General features: G+C 47.2%; 2 protein-coding genes and 2 long non-coding RNA genes across 6 annotated transcripts; 1 reads left to right on the plus strand and 3 right to left on the minus strand.

The window, feature by feature from the left end:
- The first annotated feature begins 650 nt into the window (after positions 1 to 650).
- Positions 651 to 7,154, plus strand: TALDO1 (transaldolase 1). The gene is made up of 8 exons (XM_033062919.2): positions 651 to 894; positions 2,941 to 3,064; positions 3,455 to 3,562; positions 4,158 to 4,289; positions 4,679 to 4,854; positions 4,995 to 5,192; positions 6,257 to 6,402; positions 6,905 to 7,154. The coding sequence occupies exons 1-8, from the start codon at positions 798 to 800 to the stop codon at positions 6,935 to 6,937; spliced, it is 1,014 nt and encodes a 337-aa protein (XP_032918810.1). The 5' UTR covers positions 651 to 797; the 3' UTR covers positions 6,938 to 7,154.
- On the minus strand, positions 6,020 to 6,312 carry LOC116997810. Its single transcript, XR_004418244.1, has 2 exons — positions 6,223 to 6,312; positions 6,020 to 6,118 (listed from the first exon to the last, which is right to left on the minus strand). It is a non-coding gene; the product is annotated as an uncharacterized LOC116997810 (long non-coding RNA).
- Positions 7,155 to 8,507: 1,353 nt separating the features above from the next.
- LOC116998174 lies at positions 8,508 to 10,178 on the minus strand. Of its 2 annotated transcripts, XR_004418335.1 has the most exons (4): positions 10,093 to 10,178; positions 9,765 to 9,945; positions 9,047 to 9,239; positions 8,508 to 8,672 (listed from the first exon to the last, which is right to left on the minus strand). It is a non-coding gene; the product is annotated as an uncharacterized LOC116998174 (long non-coding RNA). The 2 variants fall into 2 exon arrangements; XR_004418334.1 differs by having other exon boundaries at positions 9,765 to 10,155.
- A 1,225-nt stretch (positions 10,179 to 11,403) lies between these two features.
- Positions 11,404 to 18,084, minus strand: GATD1 (glutamine amidotransferase class 1 domain containing 1). Of its 2 annotated transcripts, none has more exons than XM_033063273.2 (8): positions 17,987 to 18,084; positions 17,311 to 17,387; positions 16,827 to 16,932; positions 16,117 to 16,224; positions 15,273 to 15,367; positions 14,063 to 14,156; positions 13,203 to 13,314; positions 11,404 to 12,685 (listed from the first exon to the last, which is right to left on the minus strand). In XM_033063273.2, the coding sequence occupies exons 1-8, from the start codon at positions 18,042 to 18,044 to the stop codon at positions 12,679 to 12,681; spliced, it is 657 nt and encodes a 218-aa protein (XP_032919164.1). In that variant the 5' UTR covers positions 18,045 to 18,084; the 3' UTR covers positions 11,404 to 12,678. The 2 variants fall into 2 exon arrangements, with proteins under 2 accessions (XP_032919164.1, XP_032919163.1); XM_033063272.2 differs by having other exon boundaries at positions 11,404 to 12,688.
- Between the last annotated feature and the right edge of the window lie 976 nt (positions 18,085 to 19,060).

The following is a 19,060-nucleotide window of genomic DNA, read 5'->3' on the forward strand; positions in this document are numbered from 1 at the left end:
TATCCGGAAGGGGAACTTCTGTGGCAGCCGTCCCACAGAAAGGAGGAACAGCATAATCCCATGACACAGCCAGGCAACAGATTGTCCAACATTTCCAGCAAAGGGCCGGCCTCATCTGTCTCAGGTGAATAACCACAGTAACAAGATCACCTCCTTACAGCCCAAATAAAGTTCAGGCGAACCAAAAGCCCAGAACACCTGCCCTGCTGGGTCGGGGGCTCTCTCAGCTTCTGGAGCTGTACCCAACATGCCATCCCGAACCTTGCCACGACGGCAGGGGAGGGAGCTCAGAGCGCTGAGCTCCTGCAGCGGGGCAGCACCGGCGCGGCTCCGAGTCTTCCCCCCTCACGGCCGCCTCCCCTCGGGGCCTGCCCGCCGCCATCTCGCGGCACCGGCGGCGCCCGGGCCCGCGCGGCCGTGAGGGACGGGCGGCTCGGGCGCGGTGCCGGCCGAGGGGAAGATCCCTGGGTGGTTCTGGGGACCGCAGATCCCGGAGTTCAGAGACCCCCGGACACGCTCTGCTGGGGACAATGGCGGCGTCAGGGTCGCCAAGGTGACCACCCGCCCCGACCCCCAGGACCAGGCAGCGGCCAATCAGGATCGTCCTCTCTGCCGCTGCCCCGCCTCGGCTCCTCCCGGCCGCCTCCGTCCCGTGTCCGCAATGCTGATTGGCCGCTGCCGCCCAGCCGGGCTGGGATTGGCGGCGGGAGCGCGCGGGCCGCGAGTGCGCGCGCAGGCCGGTCCCCTCCGGGCACGCACCGTCCCTTAGAGGCGCGGGAGCCGCCACAGCCGCGGACATGTCGGTGTCACCCGTGAAGCGGCAGAAGATGGAGTCGGCGCTGGACCAGCTCAAGCACCACACCACGGTGGTGGCCGACACCGGGGATTTCAATGGTGAGAGGCGGCGCGAGGGGATCCTGTCACCGCGTCTTCTCCTTAGCCCCCTCTCCCGCCCCCTTCACGGAGAGTGGGCGCGCCCGGCCGAGGGGGCGCGCGCTGGCGGGAGCGAACCACCCTGCGGCCGGAGGGGGGGTGGGAAGCGCTCGGTGGCGGCGCCTTGGTCCCCGTGCCAGAGCAGATCCCGCCCAGCCAGGACGTTTTCCAGACCCTGCCGTGATCTTCTCCCAGTCTGACCTCGCTGTGCCCTGAGCACCACGTTCAGCTCTGCGCGCTGCCAGGAGGAAGTGCCAGACTCAAGCCAGGGTCGGCTGTGCTAACGAATCCGGGTTTTCTAACAGTGACCTGTCTAGATCTGGGACTTGTCTGGGTTTTTCCGAACTCAAGGCAAGGCAGCCTGGTCCAGTGGAGAATGTCGCTGCCCGTAGCAGGGAGTGGAACTGGACAATCTTTAAGGTCGCTTCCGACCCAATCATTACAGGATTCTGTAAAAATAATGCCAGAGTGCTTTTGTTTCCATTATCTCCTGAGAATGAGCCAGCACGCTCCTTTCCGAGAAAGGGAGGTGCCCTTCCATTAAAAAGCCACTTGTTCCCGAGCTGTCACTGCCTGGCCCAGAACGGACACGGAGCCCGTTCACTCCATCAGAATTCCCTCCCTCGGTCTCTCTGGGTCGTGTAGAGCAGCCCTCAATCCTGTCCTTTCCTCACCCAGGCCTGCAATAATCCCTCCAGTGCTTGCCTAATCCTGTTGGTGTAACACTAAACAATCCTAAATGCCACTGTCAAACGTCTTAAGAGTACTAAACTTAAGGTGAAGAGAGCACAGAGGTGGCAACAGCTCAGACACAGGAAAAAAACCAAATCCCCAGGATGGTCAAGGGGGTGTTTGTGTGCAGGCAGCAGTAAGGATTGCACAATATCCCATGGGAATCATCGAGTCCAGCTCCTGGCCCTGCTCAGGACATCCCCAAGTTGTTCTCTGGGCTGCTCTCACCACCTGGGGGTTATTCCTGGAGTCCTAACAAGGCAAGAGCCTTACCTGGCTCACTCCTGGCAGGTTGAGCACTGGTGGAGGTGAAGGTGCTTGTTGCTGCTGCTGGTTCCCAGTGGTGATTGTAGGTGTCAGTACAGAACAGAGTTTCACTGATGTGCTGCTCTGCTTTAAGCAGCTGCCATATGGAGTGGATATGGATCCTCTCTCCGGGATCCTGATCACTGCCTGGGAGGGATCTATGGAAAAACAAGGCTTATATTTAGTACAGTTGCACTCTCTCACTCGGGCGTTCACCCCTGTCAGAAATACCGGGGACAAGGGGCTGGTAACAGAGGTTTTGTTACTTTTTTGACGTTTTAACTGCATTGTTGAAACTGCTGAATGGCCTGCAGAGGCTCTGCCCTGTCTGCCCTGGTGCCAGGCTGTGATTACAGCCAGACAATGTGTGCCACAGCCTGCTGGAGCAAAACCTAGAATCACCTGGAACAGGCATAGTCCAGGGTTTAAGGTAAGACCAAGGGTCAAGTGTCTTCCTGGTAGGACAAGGAAACGGGAAGAGCAGATACTGAAAAACTGCAGCTGTTTGGAAAAGGTTTAAAAAGCAGTAAGAAAAGGTGCTGGAGCCTCACAGGTGAATTCACCTGTCCTGGCCCCGTCAGTTGGACACAAAAGCCCAAATTTCTGACTGCTTGGAGGGAAGGTCCCCTGTTCTTTATTCCCCTCTGTGATTTCTGGAGCTCAGCTATGCTGGTTGGGATGAAGTTTGGAAATTAGTGTTACTACTTCCTCCATCCATCATTTCTATAGGTTTAATACTTTTGGGCAGTTTCTGAAGTTTATAAACTTTAAAGTTTGCTGTATCTTGTGACTGCAGCCCAGCTGTTCTGTACTCTGACACACACCAGCCTTCAGGCAGTGTTTAAACACCACTCAGCACTGATGTGCTCTGTCATTAACAAATGTTTACATTCTCACCTGGTTGAGCAAAATCCTTCTGATTTCTCAGGCTGGCTGGCTGTTTCAAACAGGCTGGGTTTCTTTCTTTAGCCATAGATGAGTACAAACCCCTGGATGCCACCACAAACCCCTCCCTGATCCTTGCTGCGGCTCAGATGCCGGCGTACCAGAAGCTTGTGGATGATGCTGTTGCCTACGGGAAGAAGCTTGGTGGGTAAGTAAAGAGGGGTTTCAGACCTATATTTAAAATGCCTTATTTATATACAAGCAACGTGCTGGGGTTTCCCCCTCATGTACTTATGGGTTTGTCTCCTGCCCCAAAAGGCCTCAACACGTTAAAGAAAAATTCCTTATGCCCATTCCAGATGTGCTTTTAAGAAGTGCATCCCCATTCCCCAGCTCACACCTGGCCCTCCTTGCTCAGGAAAACAGCAGCACTATAGGAGTGTCCAAAGGCTAATCCTGCTGGCAGGACAGAAGGGCTCATTTGAACTCTGGAATTTAATGTTAAACAGGCTGTGAAATTTGATCTTCAAATCCACAGCAAAGTGTAAACTCACCTTTTTTTACCCCCATAAATGCTTTTGCTCTTTGTGGTTTTCAGGTCAGAAGAAGAGCAGATCAAAAATGCTTCTGACAAACTTTTTGTATTATTTGGAGCTGAAATCCTGAAGAGGATACCTGGCCGTGTGTCCACAGAAGTAGATGCAAGGTTGGGTCTTTTCCCTCTGGGTTACCCTGGGTATTTGTAAATACAAAAAGTGACCTGATGTAAGTTGGAGAAAGATTTTTTGTTTGGTTGGTTTTTGGGGTTTTTTTTGTTTTGTTTTTTTTTTTGTTTGGTTTTTTGCCTAGAAGACCAGCAGGATTTATATTAATATTTAAGAGTGTGGATTTCCCTTAGTTTGACTAGAATTCTGTAACAAAACCAAGTAGCACTGACCTTGGATTTTCATAATCTTCCTGCTGCTGCTTAAGCAAGGGAAACCTCACACGTCCAGTTGTAGTTTTGCTCATTCTCTTCTGATAATAGCTGCTCAATGTAGCAAGAGATCTATCTGAACAGTTTTTTTCAAGACTTGCACAGGACTTGGCTGTTGACTTGCTCAGTGCCAATGCTCAGTTTCTGAATTCATGATGAGAAACTTCCTTCTCGAAGGGCTGACAGCCCAGGAGGGATCTGAGAACACAAACCTGCTGTTGCCATGTAAATGCTGATAAAACAGGACAATGTTTTTCCATGGGGCTCTGGGGGAGAGAATTTAAAAAAAAAATCCATTTCAAACAGTGCTGCTCTTGCCTCAAAGGTTGTCCTTTGATAAGGAAGGAATGATTCAAAGGGCCAGGCGCCTTATCGACCTCTACAAGGAAGTAGGAGTTGGTAAAGATCGGATTCTCATCAAGCTCTCTTCAACATGGGAAGGAATCCAGGCTGGCAGGTAAGGCTGTGTGTGCCTGGTGCGCTGATTCATGGCATGCTCCTGCCTGTCCACAGGCAATGACACCGCATTCTGCACTTGAATAAACAGCAGTGCTGAAAGCATGGCATGAGGAAGTCTGTCACAAGCACGGAAGGTGCTCTGCCACAGCTTGCTGTTGAAATAGGGAAAGTTTCTTCATACAAGGGCCAGGCCACAGTTTCCTGAAATATCCTGCTAAGCTGGCTGCATTTGGCTAGAGGAACAGCATCAATAAAGCAGAGTTTGGCAGCCCAAAACATTTGCTGTTAGCTGAACTCAAGGAATTCAGTGGTTTGAACTTAGCTTGTTCCTGAATATGAATTCCATAGGTGAGCAAAGAGCTGTTCTAAGCCAGCCTGTGTCTGCAGGGTTCTGGAGGCCGAGTACGGGATTCACTGCAACATGACCTTGCTGTTCTCCTTTGCTCAGGCTGTTGCCTGTGCTGAAGCTGGAGTTACTCTGATTTCCCCGTTTGTGGGACGGATCCTGGACTGGTATGTTGCAAACGGTGACAAGAAAACCTTCGAGCCTTCGGAGGATCCAGGTGAGCACAGATCTAACACTGCTGAGAAAACAGCAGCTGCTCATTCAGTTTACTCATAAAAATCCTCTTACGGCAAAACGCCGGCTTTGAGTGTGTTCTAAATAATCACTTACAATAAAGTTGCTGGTTTCTACTTGTAGGAGTCAAGAGTGTCACCAAGATCTATAACTACTACAAAAAGTTTGGCTACAAAACCATTGTGATGGGGGCCTCGTTTCGCAACACGGGCCAGATCAAAGCGCTCACTGGCTGTGACTATCTCACCATCTCACCCAAGCTCCTGGCAGAGCTCAGCAAAGAGCATGTCAAGTTAACTCCCACACTCAGTGTCAAAGAGGGTGAGTCCACTCCTAGAGGCTTGTTCTGTCTTCCTTTCTTCTGCAGTGTCGAGTCTAGGGTTCCAGTCACTGCCATCCTGCTTTAGGGAGAGATCCAGTTTCCTAGAGGAAATATTGTAGCCTCAGAAGGAAATACTGTAGCCTCAGTACAATATCAGTGCTACAATTGCTGACACACTGGATTACTGTGGTTTGGATTGTGCTTCCAGACTCTGCACTTCTCCCCATGGGACAGGGAGAGAAGAGGAAAGTTAATCTGCAGGTGCTCAGGGTAATATTTTACTGAACAGTAGCAAAGATGCCAAACTTGGTTTCATCTTAATCCGTAGACACCAAGAGGTGTTTTCCCTCCAGAAATTAGAAACTAATCACACATAAGATTGAGTGATTTGATCTGGTGACACTGTGCCACGATGGCTTGGAATCCTTGTTCCCATTACACTACATCAAGCCCAGGTGGGAAGTGTCCCTGCCTATGGCCAGGGAGTGGAACTGAATGGGCTTTAAGGTTTCTTTGCACCCAAATTATTCCAGGATTCTGTGATACTCTCCCTTTTCTGCAGCCTCATTAAAATGCTGGTTTACATCTCAGAAAGCAGCTCTGTGCACAGCTGTAGCCATGGGTTGCTGCCCACAGGCTGCTGCTGGCCTGGGAGCCTGCTATCAAGTGAGCTTTTGTTAGTTCCTGCCAAATAATCAAAGCCTGGATTGTTCAGAATATTTGCTTAGAATGTCTCACTGCTGTGGGGCGGTTGCACAGTTCCTTAGAATAGGCCTGGGAAGTGCTGTGCCATTCAGCAGCAGGTACAAGATAATGACACACACAATCTGTTAAGATATACTGAGTTATTAGGCTACCTTTTTCCTCTTTGTTCTCCTCCAGCCAGATCAGGAGCACCTTCAGTCTCACATCTCAGATTGTGTTCCTGCAGAAGTCATACTGAAAGTATTTAAAATATTCCCAACACCTAGAAATGGTCAGAACTTACGACAATTTCAGGAAGTTTGAATTTGATAAGAATCTGATCACCTGGTCTTTTTGTTTTTCTACTTGTCCTGCACAGCTCAGGCATGTGATCTTGAGAAGATCCACCTGGATGAGAAGGCATTCCGCTGGCACCACAACGAAGACCAAATGGCTGTGGAAAAGCTCTCCGATGGGATCAGGAAATTTGCTGCAGATGCGGTTAAGCTGGAGAGGATGTTAAAGGTAGATATGACATTCCTCCCGTGTACTGCAGCCAGCCTGGGGTGGCTGAGGATTCAACTAGTCTGGTCAGGTCTTTGGACAGGTTATGTAGAACAGGCCACCTAAATTCAGTGAACTTGGTAAGCTTCACTGCATGCCAGGAAAGAATTTGTGCCAGCTGTGGGCCACACCTGCCGTTTGAGGCCGCAGGACTGGCAGCTCATCAGGATAACTGTCAAAGTGAGAAGTCCCTTAAATCTGATTCTGAGCTGTCAGCAGCACAGGACACAAATAATCTGCAGGTAGTGAGCTGGAAATAAATCATGTTGGTACTTGGAGGCACTAAGAAAGAGCAGATCTGCTGTCCAAGTCTTATGTCAGATTGTGGAGAGGCTTTCACACAGGATTCATCAAACAGCTTTTTGATTATAAGTATACCTGATCTGGGCACTTGGTGACTGGCAACTCCTTGCAGCATTCCCAAACATCCTACTCAGCCATGCTTTGTTTATTTCTTTTCTAGGAGCGGATGTTCAGCACTGAAAATGGAAAATAAAAGAATTAAAAATAATAATCGGCATTTCCCTGAGTGCTCTAAGCTGAGGTGGATCACCTGAGGTTCAGTGGATGTACAAATGTCTTACCTGTACAAGTATCATGCTGTGTATGCATAGATTTCTGTATCATGCTTTTTTTTTTATCAATTTGCAAAGGGACAAGTGGAATTTCAAATTTTTGTGGCACTTTTGTCAATACATGCAAATTAAAACCGACTTGCCTTGTAACATGGTCAATTCATTGCTGCAGGAGACAACTGACAGGATTTTAATTTTAAAATTCCTAATTTCAAATTCCTAATTAAGTCTTCAGTTCTAACACATTGAAGAAAACAGTTTTTAATTTCAGGTTGTTTTAAAGAACAAACACAGGTTTCATAAGCCCCTCTTGGTACAAAACTCACAGATACACCTGTGAGACAGATATCTATGTCAAAATTTATATGTGTACCTTACTATGAAGAGTAGACAAGAACAAGTGATAGGACAAGAAGGAAATGGCCTCAGGTTGTGCCAGGGAAGGTTTAAATTGGATTTTAGGGAGCATTTCTTCACTGAAAGCTGTCCAAGCTGGCACAGCTTGCCCAGGGCAGCAGCTGAGTCCCTATCCCTGGAGAGATTTAAAAGGCACATGGATGTGGCACCTGGGGACAGGGGTAGTGGTGGCCTTGATGGTCTCAGCAGTGATTCATTCAATGGTTCTGAGAGACCCCTGCTCATACATGGATGCAATTTGCTGTTTCCTGACAAAATTGCCTGAACTTTAAAAAAAGGGAGAAAAGGCAGCAGTGTGGCTCCAGCACTGCCAGACACGTGCTCTGTCCAGACCAAGGGAGGCACTGATCCCTCCCCCCAGTGTGACACAGCAGCTCTGCTGTCAGCACATCCAGAACAGCCTGGGAGCTGCTGTCCCAGCCAGCTACAATCGGACACAGACAGCTGGTGCTGCACTCCCAGCCTGCCCTGGGAACAGTGCCAGTCTGCCAGAGGGAGGTGAAGTCCCCAGGGGACTCATCCAGACCCTCTGTCCTACAGCTGTTGGCAAGGGGGGAGGCAGACCAGCAGGCTGCTCAAAGGATGGTGACGTTCTTTCCTGTCAAAGTCAAGCCAGCACTAAAAGCATGACCTGCCCCTCCCTATCCCTTCTCAATTAAACCCATTTTGCATTTTTTATTTTTACTAAACTGAGAATTCCATCAGAGATTCCTAGAATGGTTTGGGTTGAAAGGGGACCTTGAAGACCATCTCATTCCACCCCTCTGCCATGAGCAGGTTGCTGTGCTCTAACACCTCACACTGCACCCACCAGGGCAGGGTAGGGATCTGGGCACACGGAATTTGGGGACTTGGTGCTACTAAACTGGCTGGTCAGAGCCTCTGGAATAAATGCCCCTTTCCCTGCTGAGGCAAGAACTTCCACATGCATGGAATCTGTCTCCTGTGAGCTCAAATGAAACTGAAGCACTGCAGAAGGTGCTCAAGAGAGAATACAATACTTCAGTGAAAAGGGATAAAGAGGTAGGAAAAGGTGCCTGAGTAACAGTTAAGCCTTACCCCACTTACCAAGACACTTCTCAAGAGGGGAAGAAGTTAAAATGTTCAGTCACGGGGTCCCTTCCCTGATGTGGTGGCAGCTGTGTTTCCTCCTCAGCATGGGGGTTCTTTCTCTGCAGCACAGATGGATGTTGTGAGGTGCCTGACATCCGTGGCTAAGCCACAGAGTCCACATCCTTTCTGAAATGGTGAAAAAAACCAAGAACCACATAAACCTTCAGCCTGTACAGCTCTTTAATCAGTCACACAAAGTGTGTTTACTCCTTAACCTCTTCCTCAACTTCCCCTCTCTTCAGCAGATGGAGGAATCTCTCCCAGGGCCCTATCTGTGTCCCACTTACAAACTCCTGGGATTTCCCAGATCTCCATACCTCTTTGGATTAAGAAATCAGGAGATGTGTCTTGTCTCCCAGAAAGGGCTGTGGCTCTCACAGTCACAAGGACAACTCAGGAATTAGGGGCAGATACAAGGCGTATGTTTGGAGAAATCCCAAAGAATCCATACATAAACTTATACAAAGCATTGATTTAAAAATGACAGCACCTTTCCCAACCTTTCCTTGTGGTGGCTGCTCTCTGATTCCAACATCCAGCTCTGTGCAAACACACAAAGCTTGGAGGGGGGTTGGAGAAGCTTTTCCTTCCTCCTCCAGCCATGCCTTGCATCCCCTCACACACTGTGCTAAGGGAGACACTGCTGCTCCCAGCACGTCCTCCATTCTTGAAACAGGGCACAGGAAAGCAGAGCTGTTGGAAGAACAGACACAATAATACATCCATTTATATTCATCCTCCCAACATGGAATTTAATTTAAAATTAGTCCTTGGATTCAATGGTTATGTTATCCAATACAGCCATCACAGGCCAGTACGGATGGCACCAAACCCAGACAGTTCCATTTGAAATTTCAAAGTAAATCAGGACCAATCAGCCACTTCCATCTCTTCTGGCCCTTGTTGGAATGCATACAAGATTAATAAAGTAGCAGGTTCCATTAAACAAAAAAAAAAGTTTTGTTTTTTTTTTTTACAAGATTATACTGTAGAAGCTCCAAGGAAAGAATCTTAATTAAATATGTTAATACACAAATGGAATGCTGGTATAACCAACAACCATCAGCTGCAGACAGGAACAGAGTTCAAACATCTTGTCAGGATCCCCCAAAAACATGAAAATTGAAATCATACCCACAGGCAGGGGGCTCTGTTTTCCAGAGTTCAGCAGTTTCCCAGCTGCTGCACCAGCACCCCTCTTCCAGTGTGGGTACAAACCTGCCAGGGATAGTGGGCTGTCCTCTTTTAGGTGGAAAAATCCTTTGTGGGTTGCAGGACAGCAGTGCTCCTTTACAGCTGTGAGCTAACATCCAAGAAAACTCCTCATCCCTTTGGACTCATCCTGCTCCAGGTGCTGCAGAGGCACTCTGATGCTTCTAGCAGGTACCTCCATATCTGCCTGTAAAAATGTCAGAGGAAAACAGACATGGTCCCAGCTATTAAGCCCAGAGAAGATGTAGCACTGTGAGTCCCAAAAAATAAATCAGTAAAACCCTAGAAAATAAAACCAAGCCCCCACCCAAATAAATAAAACAATAAAACCCACCAGCTGGATGTTACCAGGAACAGATTTCCAAGGAAACAAGCCTGGCAGGTGACACTCCTAGGACCAAAGCACCAAGCACTCCACAGTGCAATGCTGAAACATTAAAGGTTTGTGTGGAATGAAAATTTCCTAAATTTGAGGGTTTTCAGTTCTTTGGGAAGCAGTTTCTGCCCTGGAGACAAAAACCCCTCAGTATAAACACCACTGGCTTGGATGTCTGGGAGGGGATTGTTCACAGGGCTCCTCAGCTGGACCAGGCACAAGGTGCAGAAGATACAAACTGAGGTATCTAAATTCTCCCCACAGGAAGTTTAAAAGGCAAGAATTATCCAAAAATCCTTGCTCTTTGCATAATGCCACTTCATTATATTAGTTGATGTAAATACTTTTTAGGTAAGAGAAAAGAAAATAACAAACAATCAAGCTTGACATTTGTAGAACAAAATTAACACAGAAAATAAACAAAATTAAACTTTCCTGAACATACCTGGATGACATTCAACAACTTTGTGCTTTCTATATCCATTTGATCTTCTTTTCCCAGTCTTTGAACAATTATTTCCAATCCCTGGCTAAAACTCATCACACTGGACATGAACTGAAGAGATATCAGCACTAATGGCCTCAAGTTGTGCCAGAAGTTTAGGTTGGATACCACGGAAAATCTCTTCATGGAAAGGGACATTAAGCACTGGAACAGGGCAGTGGTGGAGTCACCATCCCTGGAAGGGTTCAGAAAACATGTGGATGTGATACCTGAGCTAGAGAGGTGAACATGGTGGTGGTGCTGCACTGAGGCTTGGACTTGATCTTAAAAGCTCTTTTCCAACCTAAATTCCATGATTCTGACTCAGATGGCTCCCAGTTTGTCAGCATGACTTGTACAGGTGACACAATCCAGCCCACCACTTCCAGAGCCACCTCCCCGAGCTGTCAGCCCACACCTGCACACATCATCTCTCCAGCCACTTGCTGCTCCACACCCTTCTCCCCCAATTTTCCCAAGAGCAATCCACTGAGGAGATAAAAGTGGATGTGTGAAGACTGAAAATACAAACAGGAACTCATCTTTTTTCTGCTCTCATATGGGAGGAAAAAGAAAGCACCACCAAGTCCCCAGGCAGTGTGCTTTGTCCAACTGTTTGCTTCCCAACAGAGGCACAAGCAGAGCAATTCCAGCAGGTCCTGGACGCACGAAACAAGGAAAAATTGTACAAGAGACTGATCAAAGCCTGTAATGGTCTGAATGCTGTTTGCTCCCCTGGCAGCAGATAAATGAACCTCATTTAAGGAATGAAACAGGACACAGGGTAGACACCAATGTTCTATTTTCACAGGTAAGCAGTGAAAGGTGCAGTGATTTTGGCAAAATCCCACAGAAACACAGTCCCTAAGGAAATACAGTCTCCCAGTTCACAAACAAGATGTGTCTTTCCAGACTGAAAGTATTCCCTGATGGTGTGAACATCAAGTCCCCAAGATGGATTCTCAGGAATGAAGACTTAAATTATCAAAGCTAATTGATAATTTAATTTCTGTCAAAGCACAATTTTAATTTCAAATTCTGTTTTTAATTTCCATCAAAGATATCTAAGATGGGCTCCAGAATGCAACAGTAGAAGACCAGCAAAAACCCACAGCAGTCTGTCTTTTAAAATCACATTTAATTCTTGAGACAGAGCTAAAAAATGGATTTCCACAGAAAAGTCAGAATTTCCCTACCTGATGACTTGTTAGAACCAAAATATTTTAATACCCTGGTAGGAGAACAAAAATGCAACCTCATTTCTTTAGAGCACTGGAGAAATGTCGCCCACAATTCCAAGAGGGAAGGAAAACCAATTATCTGAAAGTTAATTTATCTACTTTCCAATATATTTGTATGTTTGAGTCTGCAACAATTAAAAAAAGATCTCAATCTGGCTGATTATTCCTTTCCATGCTCAGGTTCAAGTCACACCTGCAGCTCAGAAAGGAGGAGGAGTCCAGACTCCACCCTAGAGCTGGTTCCTCAGATGGGACCCACATTAGCCCCTGCATTTTTCAGTGCCCTAGTCCACAAAATTCCAGCAAGAGACAGCAGCAGTGTACTTCCAGAGAGGAGTATTTCCAAGAGAACAAAACCCACAACATAAGCAACACAAAGGAGAACAAATAAACAATTGTAGGACCATGTAGAAAAAAAAAAAAAGCTGAGCAAACTTTTCAAACACAATTCCAGCGATGTAAACAGAAGAAAGGGCATGCTGTGCACCAGTACAACGCCAACCCAGAGCAAGGGCTTCAGCTTCAGCAATTTGTATTCACAGCACCAAACTTTGAGGGGTTTTGAAGACAGGTCCCACATCTGTAAACAGAGGATCTACTGGGAAAATGGAGCAGCAAAAATGTAATGGGGTGTCCCAGATTCTTCTGACAACCTGCATCCATTCCATCCACGCAGAACCTGGCACTGCCACTTCCCTGCCACAGTCACTTCAGAGTCCAGGACAGGGGTTCAGAGGGATGTTTTATCCATGACACAGCCATGGAAATCCTCAGCCTGCTAGCTCTTCATCCATCCTCTTTGCAAACAGACCTTCTCCTTCATTTCCTGCTGAAGGAAACACACCAGACATGACAAGACCTGTTAGTGCACAGCCAGGACAGGACTGGTACCACACACTCACCTAAACAAAAGAAGGGGCTTGTGGTTATTCATATGCGCTCTTCTATCTGACAAGATGACACTCAAACAAGCCAAGCCATTTCCAAAGAAATTCAATTCATTCATTCCCAGAATTCTAAATAAGAGCTGACTCAAAGCCAGCCTGCCAAAGCTCAAGAAACATGAGATGTTTCCCTGAACAGAAATGTTTAGTGAAGCCTATTCAGCATTTTACTCTGCCAGTTCCACTACAGCTGTGCATTTCCCCGAACATTTTCATCTTCCTCTTTTAAATAATCACATGCTCTTTGCCAAAAGACACAATTGCCTGGCTGGCTTGATCAAAGAAAAGTGACACACACCCTTCAGCAGAAAACCAAGGGAAAAAACCTCCCTTCTGAGGAACAGTACTCCTGAAACCAAAAGTGGCTGCTCCCAGTTCTTAAGCCCCACCTTGCCTCACCTGACGTTGCAAAGAATCAGAAGGTTCTGGACAGCAGGAAGGGTGGAATTCTCATTCTGTCCTGTCACCAGGTGCCTGTCCAGCACCACATGGACAGCATCTGGGCTGCTGGCTGAACACAGAAGGAAAAACAGAGGGATTGCATCAGAGGACACGAGTTCAATGCCAGAATCACACCACTGATAAACCCAACACAACATGTAACTATTTTGGCCAGACAGATTTGCTGGGTGCTGATCTATTACCCCAGCAGAGAGGGGCAGTCTCAAGCCTCTCATCCTGAAACAATTACCCTAGAAAATCCTTTTCTGAAAGGACAGGACTGGGTCCTTGATTCAGTTAACACCAGGTGGGTAAAGCACATGTCATGAGATTTTCATAATAAAAAACTCAAAGTATGTATTTGAAAGTTAAAATTACCTCACAATATAACATAAACTCTTCTTCTGTCAGACACGAGCTGTGATCAGCATGCTACAAAAACTAAATACTCATTTTCTGGCCAATTACAACACCCCAGCATGCTCAGATCTACCAGCAACTGCTCAGCAGCCCAAAGAGAATTTTCAAGTTACCTCATTCTAGACAGACTCCCAGACTAGTCTGGGTTGGAAGAGATCCTAAAGCTCATCCAGTCCCATCTCCCTGCCACAGGCAGGGACACCTTCCACCACCCCAGGCTGCTCCAAGCCCTGTCCAGCCTGGCCTTGCAAATGACCAGTGACATACTGGAATGCCACTGGGAATACCAGATCAGAGATCCTGCCAGAGCCCTGCTCAGCTGGATACAACCAGCACACAAACACTCATTTCCCAAAGGAGACACAAAGTGCCCATCCTGGACACCAGGCATGACCCACCACTGAATGTAGCTCCAGAATCCTTCACAAAATCCTCCACAATAATGGACAAACTGGCAAAATTCGGCTGCCTCACCAGCTCATACACAGAGGGCTGAAATAGATCATAAGGAGATTAGTTTGGCTGGCTTTTTACAGAAAAAGCCAAGCAAAACCACCACATATTTTCCTGAAATTTGTATTTGTGTTCCCTCCACTACTCTCCCAACCAAATGACCGCAAGCAGCTTTGATGGATTTTGTGTAGAGAGCAAACTAGAAACTCTTAAGTGAGTTAAATAAAGAGGAAAAAAACCATCAACAAACAATTTCTGCAGGTGTGATTAACCTGTCTGCCCGTGGCACACAAATATTTGGGCACAGATGCTGTGCCACCTGCAGAGTCCATGTTGGAATGAATATGGGAAACACAGACAGAAAATTTAGGGGCATTCAGAATTTTTATATGCAAAAGTAAGGAATTTAATTTTATGGCTTCCACAGCAACCACAGCTAGGCCACAACATGATTTAAAATATTTCATCACGGACTATAGCAATCCAGATAGAGCCATAAATAATCCTTAACTCAAACAGAAGCACACGAGAACACTAAGAGCTTTTGTGAGTCACAAAATTTTAATTTCTTAACTTTCCATGTGAATTTTCCACTCTAGAAAGCTGCACCAGGGCAATTTGCATCGCTCTGGCACCATAAAATGGGCTGTGAGGTCAGAGCACACAAGATAAAGTATCAGCAGTAACTGGCTGCTTTAACTGCAAGCCAGTTTGTACAAACAGCCTTTTTTCCTAAAACTTCTAATTTTTTTTTTCCCTAAGACTCCCTCTACCTTTTAAAAGGAAACAGCACTTTGAGAAATATAACTTATCTTCAGTGTTCATCAAACAAATTTTTTTATAAGTCATCAACAACAAATACAAAGAGCTGCAGCAAGAATTTCCAGGATTTTTTTTTCCTTCACTTTAAAGTTTACTGAACAATCAGAGGGAAAGCATTCCCTACATGCCACTTAAGTAGGACAAACTCTTCATGCACTCAGTGCTGGGCCCCTTGTCAAAGACAACTCTGCACATCTTGCACAAGCCAGGGTATCCAACTGATAATTTGTATTTCTAGAAAATTCCTAGGTAAGACCAAAACCACCAGAAATCACACAGAAAAAAATTTAAAAAGCCCCCAAACAGCAAAAATCAGGTAAAAGCTTGACTTACCCCTGTCAGGCTGTATCCCTGGAAAACCCAGGATTTATCCTCATTGGTGGCACAACACAAAGCTGCCACTCCCTGTCCCACAGCACAGATAGGCTCTAGGGAAGAATTAAAGCACATTTGTGAGCATCTCCAAATCCCTAAAACACAGGTGAGTGTGGTGAGCCTCATGTTGCCCTCCTGCAGTGAATTTATATGCATTGATAATGTTCTTTTAGGTTGGAGGGGCTTTCCTGCACACTGCAGTAGCAATTATTGCCTATAACAAGAATTACTACATTTATTTTATTATTATTACAGTAAGAGGAAGAACAAGAATTGCAGCTTTTAACTCCAAGTTCAGAGACAGCTCCACAAATGCTCAAATGTGGAGCACACCCCAAGTCTTGGTTAACTGCAGCCTTAATGAGGATCCTGGGACATTCCACACTTGGCTCTGAGCCTTGAAGGCTGCTGATTTGGACAGAGCCGTCTCTGTACCACTGTGAGGCAGCAAATCCTTCTTCTGAGACAAGCTCTGAAAAGCTGCTGGCATTGCTCTTTAAGATACTTTGAGACCTCTTTTTCCTTACCAAGGCTCCCTTTTTCCTATTTAAGATACATTAGGACACATTTTTTTCCTTTTAAAGACATTTTGGGATACTTTATTTTCTTCTAAGTCTCCCTTTCCTTTTTTAAAGCCCCATTATGACACTTGTTTCTCTCCTTGAAGACACCCTTTCCCTTCCCAGTTCTGAATGCTCTTGAGCCATGCAAAGACCCTGGAGTCTCTGGAAGGCAGCCATCCTGCAGAGGCAGCACAGGAGCCCTGTTTGATTCACCCAACCCCCCGAGGATGTTCACCTACTGCTCTCAGTGCTGAAGTGCTGCAGGATCTTGGCCAGGTACCCGCTGTTGGCCAGGTCAGTCACGGCCCCGGGGCAGTTTGGGATCAGCAGGGCGTGGTACCGAGCCCCTGGTTGGGAGGAAAGCAGGAGCTGATTGTAGGACAGGTAAAAAACCCAAAAAGCCTGATCATAAATCCACCACGCATTTGGAAAAAAAAAAGGACAAACCCACATAAATCAGTTAGAAATGACCTAAAGAAACTAACAGAGCTACACAGAAGAGAGAAAAAGGTCCTTCTTAGGACCAGGGACACACATTTTTAATGAGCCCTGATGACCCAGGCTGTTCTGATGACCAACTGTTCTGTCTGCTTGGCTCCTACTCCAGCAAAATATTTATTTCAACAAGTAACAATGTAACGTGTGCTTATACACAACACAGACATTATATGTATATATTGCATATATGTTTAAACAGAATGACCATTCCAAGGTAAATAACAAAATTGCAAAGCAGTTGCCAGGAAATAAATAGAAAGTAAACCAACAACTGCAGCTGCCATGGTTTTCTCTTGAAACACAACTTTCCTGCCTTTTTTGTGTTGTTCTTCCCCAAAATCCAGGCCCTAAGCAAGGGATTTCCCTTACAGTGAGGGGAAAGCCCTTACAGCGAGCCTTTCACTGTTTCCCTGGCAGTGGAGGTGACAGTGGCCTGTGGTGACACCCTTACCATCAATGGACTCCAGCTTGGCAGGGTTGGCGTAGGATTTCATGCGGAAGTCCTGGATCCAGCGTGTGTTGCCCTCGTTGACATCCACAAAATCAATGGGCTTCCCCTGGGAATAACATGGTTCACACACTGTGGTCAGGATCACTGCACAAGCACCCACGACACTTCCTGAAGGACGGCTATGTGGGATTTTGAGATGCTTTCAGCTCTCAAAAAACTGAAGTTTTCCATTCTTCCCACTGAATTAGAGCTAATAGCTTTCCCTCCATTCTTTGTGGGAACAGATACTGAACACAGAAATCCAAATCCATACTATAGAAAGGCTGCAGTTATTTCAGTATTAAAAAACAGAATTAAATAGGTCCCTAAATGTCTACAGCCAATAAAACATCTCTCAATATATTTACAATACAATTATGTCACGCCAACTGAGAGATCAACCAGTTTCAGGCTGAAATCACAGTATTTGTCCGTTTCCACTCACCCCAGGAGTCGCCACTTGCAGGTTAAAGGCAGAGCTGGCCAGAGTAAAGCAGTGAAGGAATGACTGGGCTGAAACACCTGCAAAACAGATTCCAACACCTTAGGGAAACAACAGTGACAGTTTAATGCAGGCCACGCTTTATCCAGCAAAGTACACAAGCTTGGGTGTTTGCTCATCTTGAAAGCTCTAAGTAATTTCAGAGGGATACTTTGTTATGATTTAACGATTTTAAGACACCAGAAATGTACAGCCAGGGACTAGGCAGCCACAGCTTCTCTGGGCAATCTGTGCCAGGGCCTCAACACCCTCACAGGCAAAGATTCTTCCTGATAACTTCCGACCTGAGCCGACCCTCCTTCCCCTCAAAGCCACCAAAGCCACACGCCGAGGAGCCAAGCAGCACAGCTGCACACGGAGCCACACCTGCAGTGCGGATGGAAAACCGGCACAGCTGTGCAGGGAGGGCACACGTGGGGCCGCACTGTGACACACACACACACACAAGGGACAGGGGACACGGGCTGTGGGCCGGGCACCTCCGCCACAGCCACACCGGGGACAGCCCCCGCGCGGCACCGCCCCGCCGCTCGGAAGGGACCGGGAGCGCGGGACACCCGCACAGGCGGGAGCGGCGTCTCCCCGCAAGCCGGAGGGGTCTCCCCCGAGAGCGTCTCACCCGCGGTGGCGGCGCTGGCGACGATGAGGCAGGAGGGCTTGGCCAGCCGGTCCGACATGGCGGGGCCGGGCCTGAGGGGAGCGGCGGCGCCGCGTGCGGCCGCGCGTGCGCAGAGCGCGGAGGGGCGGGGGGAGCGCGCGGGGCCTGAGGGAGGCGGAAAAGCGCGGGAAGCGCTGAGGGGGCAGCGCCGCCGCCGCCCTTGGGATAGCTCGGGTGTCCCGGGAATCCCGTCCCGTAGTGCCACGTCACGTCGGCAACCGTAATTGTTTCCTTATTTCCCCAATTTGTAAACCTCAGTGTTGAATTTGTGGATTTCCGTCTGACATCCCGTGTATGAATTTAATAGGTTTATCCCTTGTTGGCTGCTGGTGTGTTGCAGACACAATGCCGGTATAAAATGAAAGATATCAAATAAAGACAGCACAATACTGCTATTGGTTTTAATTTTTTTAAATTTTTTATTTGAAAGAGCTTAATTTCTAGCCTGGTTTCCTAAAGGAAATGTAGTTTATGCCACTTTGTCCATCTCTCCAGTCATCTGTCTCCTTTTCTCTCCAGAACTGTGTTCTGAATCCGCACACTGGTTAATCCGGATGTTCCTCGCTGCTCCAGCTTAAATACCAGAAAATCATTTTTAAAAATGAGAAAATGCATGTCATTCACTATTCGGTTTTGCTGGGGTACTTCAGAACTCAGTGCCACTCCAGCAGCCTAAGCCTTTTTATCACAGAGCACCACATTTATGTGCTTATTCCCTGCTTGTGAGCCCAGTGCTTTTTGAACAAACACAAAGGACAGTGCTGTCCCAAGCCCTGCTCCATCAGCTCTTCTCATCCTCCCTACACCGCCCCAGGCATGTGCAATTCCAGACATTGGGAATGTGGGACTGGGGCCAGTGGGAGGCTCAGGCCCCCATCCATCCCAGCCTCTCAGCTCCAGCATTCCCACTCAGAAAACAGGAACTTCTTTCAGCTCCTGCTCCTGTCAAGACTAACTAAAACTCGAGTCCCCAGCTGTGTTTCTGCAGCAAAAGCCTTGGATGATTACACTTTTGCAGCTGAGGGATGCCCTTTT

The sequence above is a fragment of the Catharus ustulatus genome, chromosome 6, assembly GCF_009819885.2.
Source record: "Catharus ustulatus isolate bCatUst1 chromosome 6, bCatUst1.pri.v2, whole genome shotgun sequence".
Lineage (NCBI taxonomy): Eukaryota > Metazoa > Chordata > Aves > Passeriformes > Turdidae > Catharus > Catharus ustulatus.

Excerpts from the sequence above, each read along its gene's own strand:
- TALDO1 (XM_033062919.2), top strand. The coding sequence starts at position 798 with ATGTCGGTGTCACCCGTGAAGCGGCAGAAGATGGAGTCGGCGCTGGAC. Across the intron at positions 4,290-4,678 it reads GAAGGAATCCAGGCTGGCAG|GGTTCTGGAGGCCGAGTACG; the intron begins GTAAGGCTGTGT and ends CTGTGTCTGCAG. Across the intron at positions 4,855-4,994 it reads CGAGCCTTCGGAGGATCCAG|GAGTCAAGAGTGTCACCAAG; the intron begins GTGAGCACAGAT and ends TTCTACTTGTAG.
- GATD1 (XM_033063272.2), bottom strand. The coding sequence starts at position 18,044 with ATGTCGGACCGGCTGGCCAAGCCCTCCTGCCTCATCGTCGCCAGCGCC. Across the intron at positions 17,388-17,986 it reads CGCCAGCGCCGCCACCGCGG|GTGTTTCAGCCCAGTCATTC; the intron begins GTGAGACGCTCT and ends TCTGTTTTGCAG. Across the intron at positions 14,157-15,272 it reads AGGGATACAGCCTGACAGGG|CCCTCTGTGTATGAGCTGGT; the intron begins GTAAGTCAAGCT and ends GATCTATTTCAG.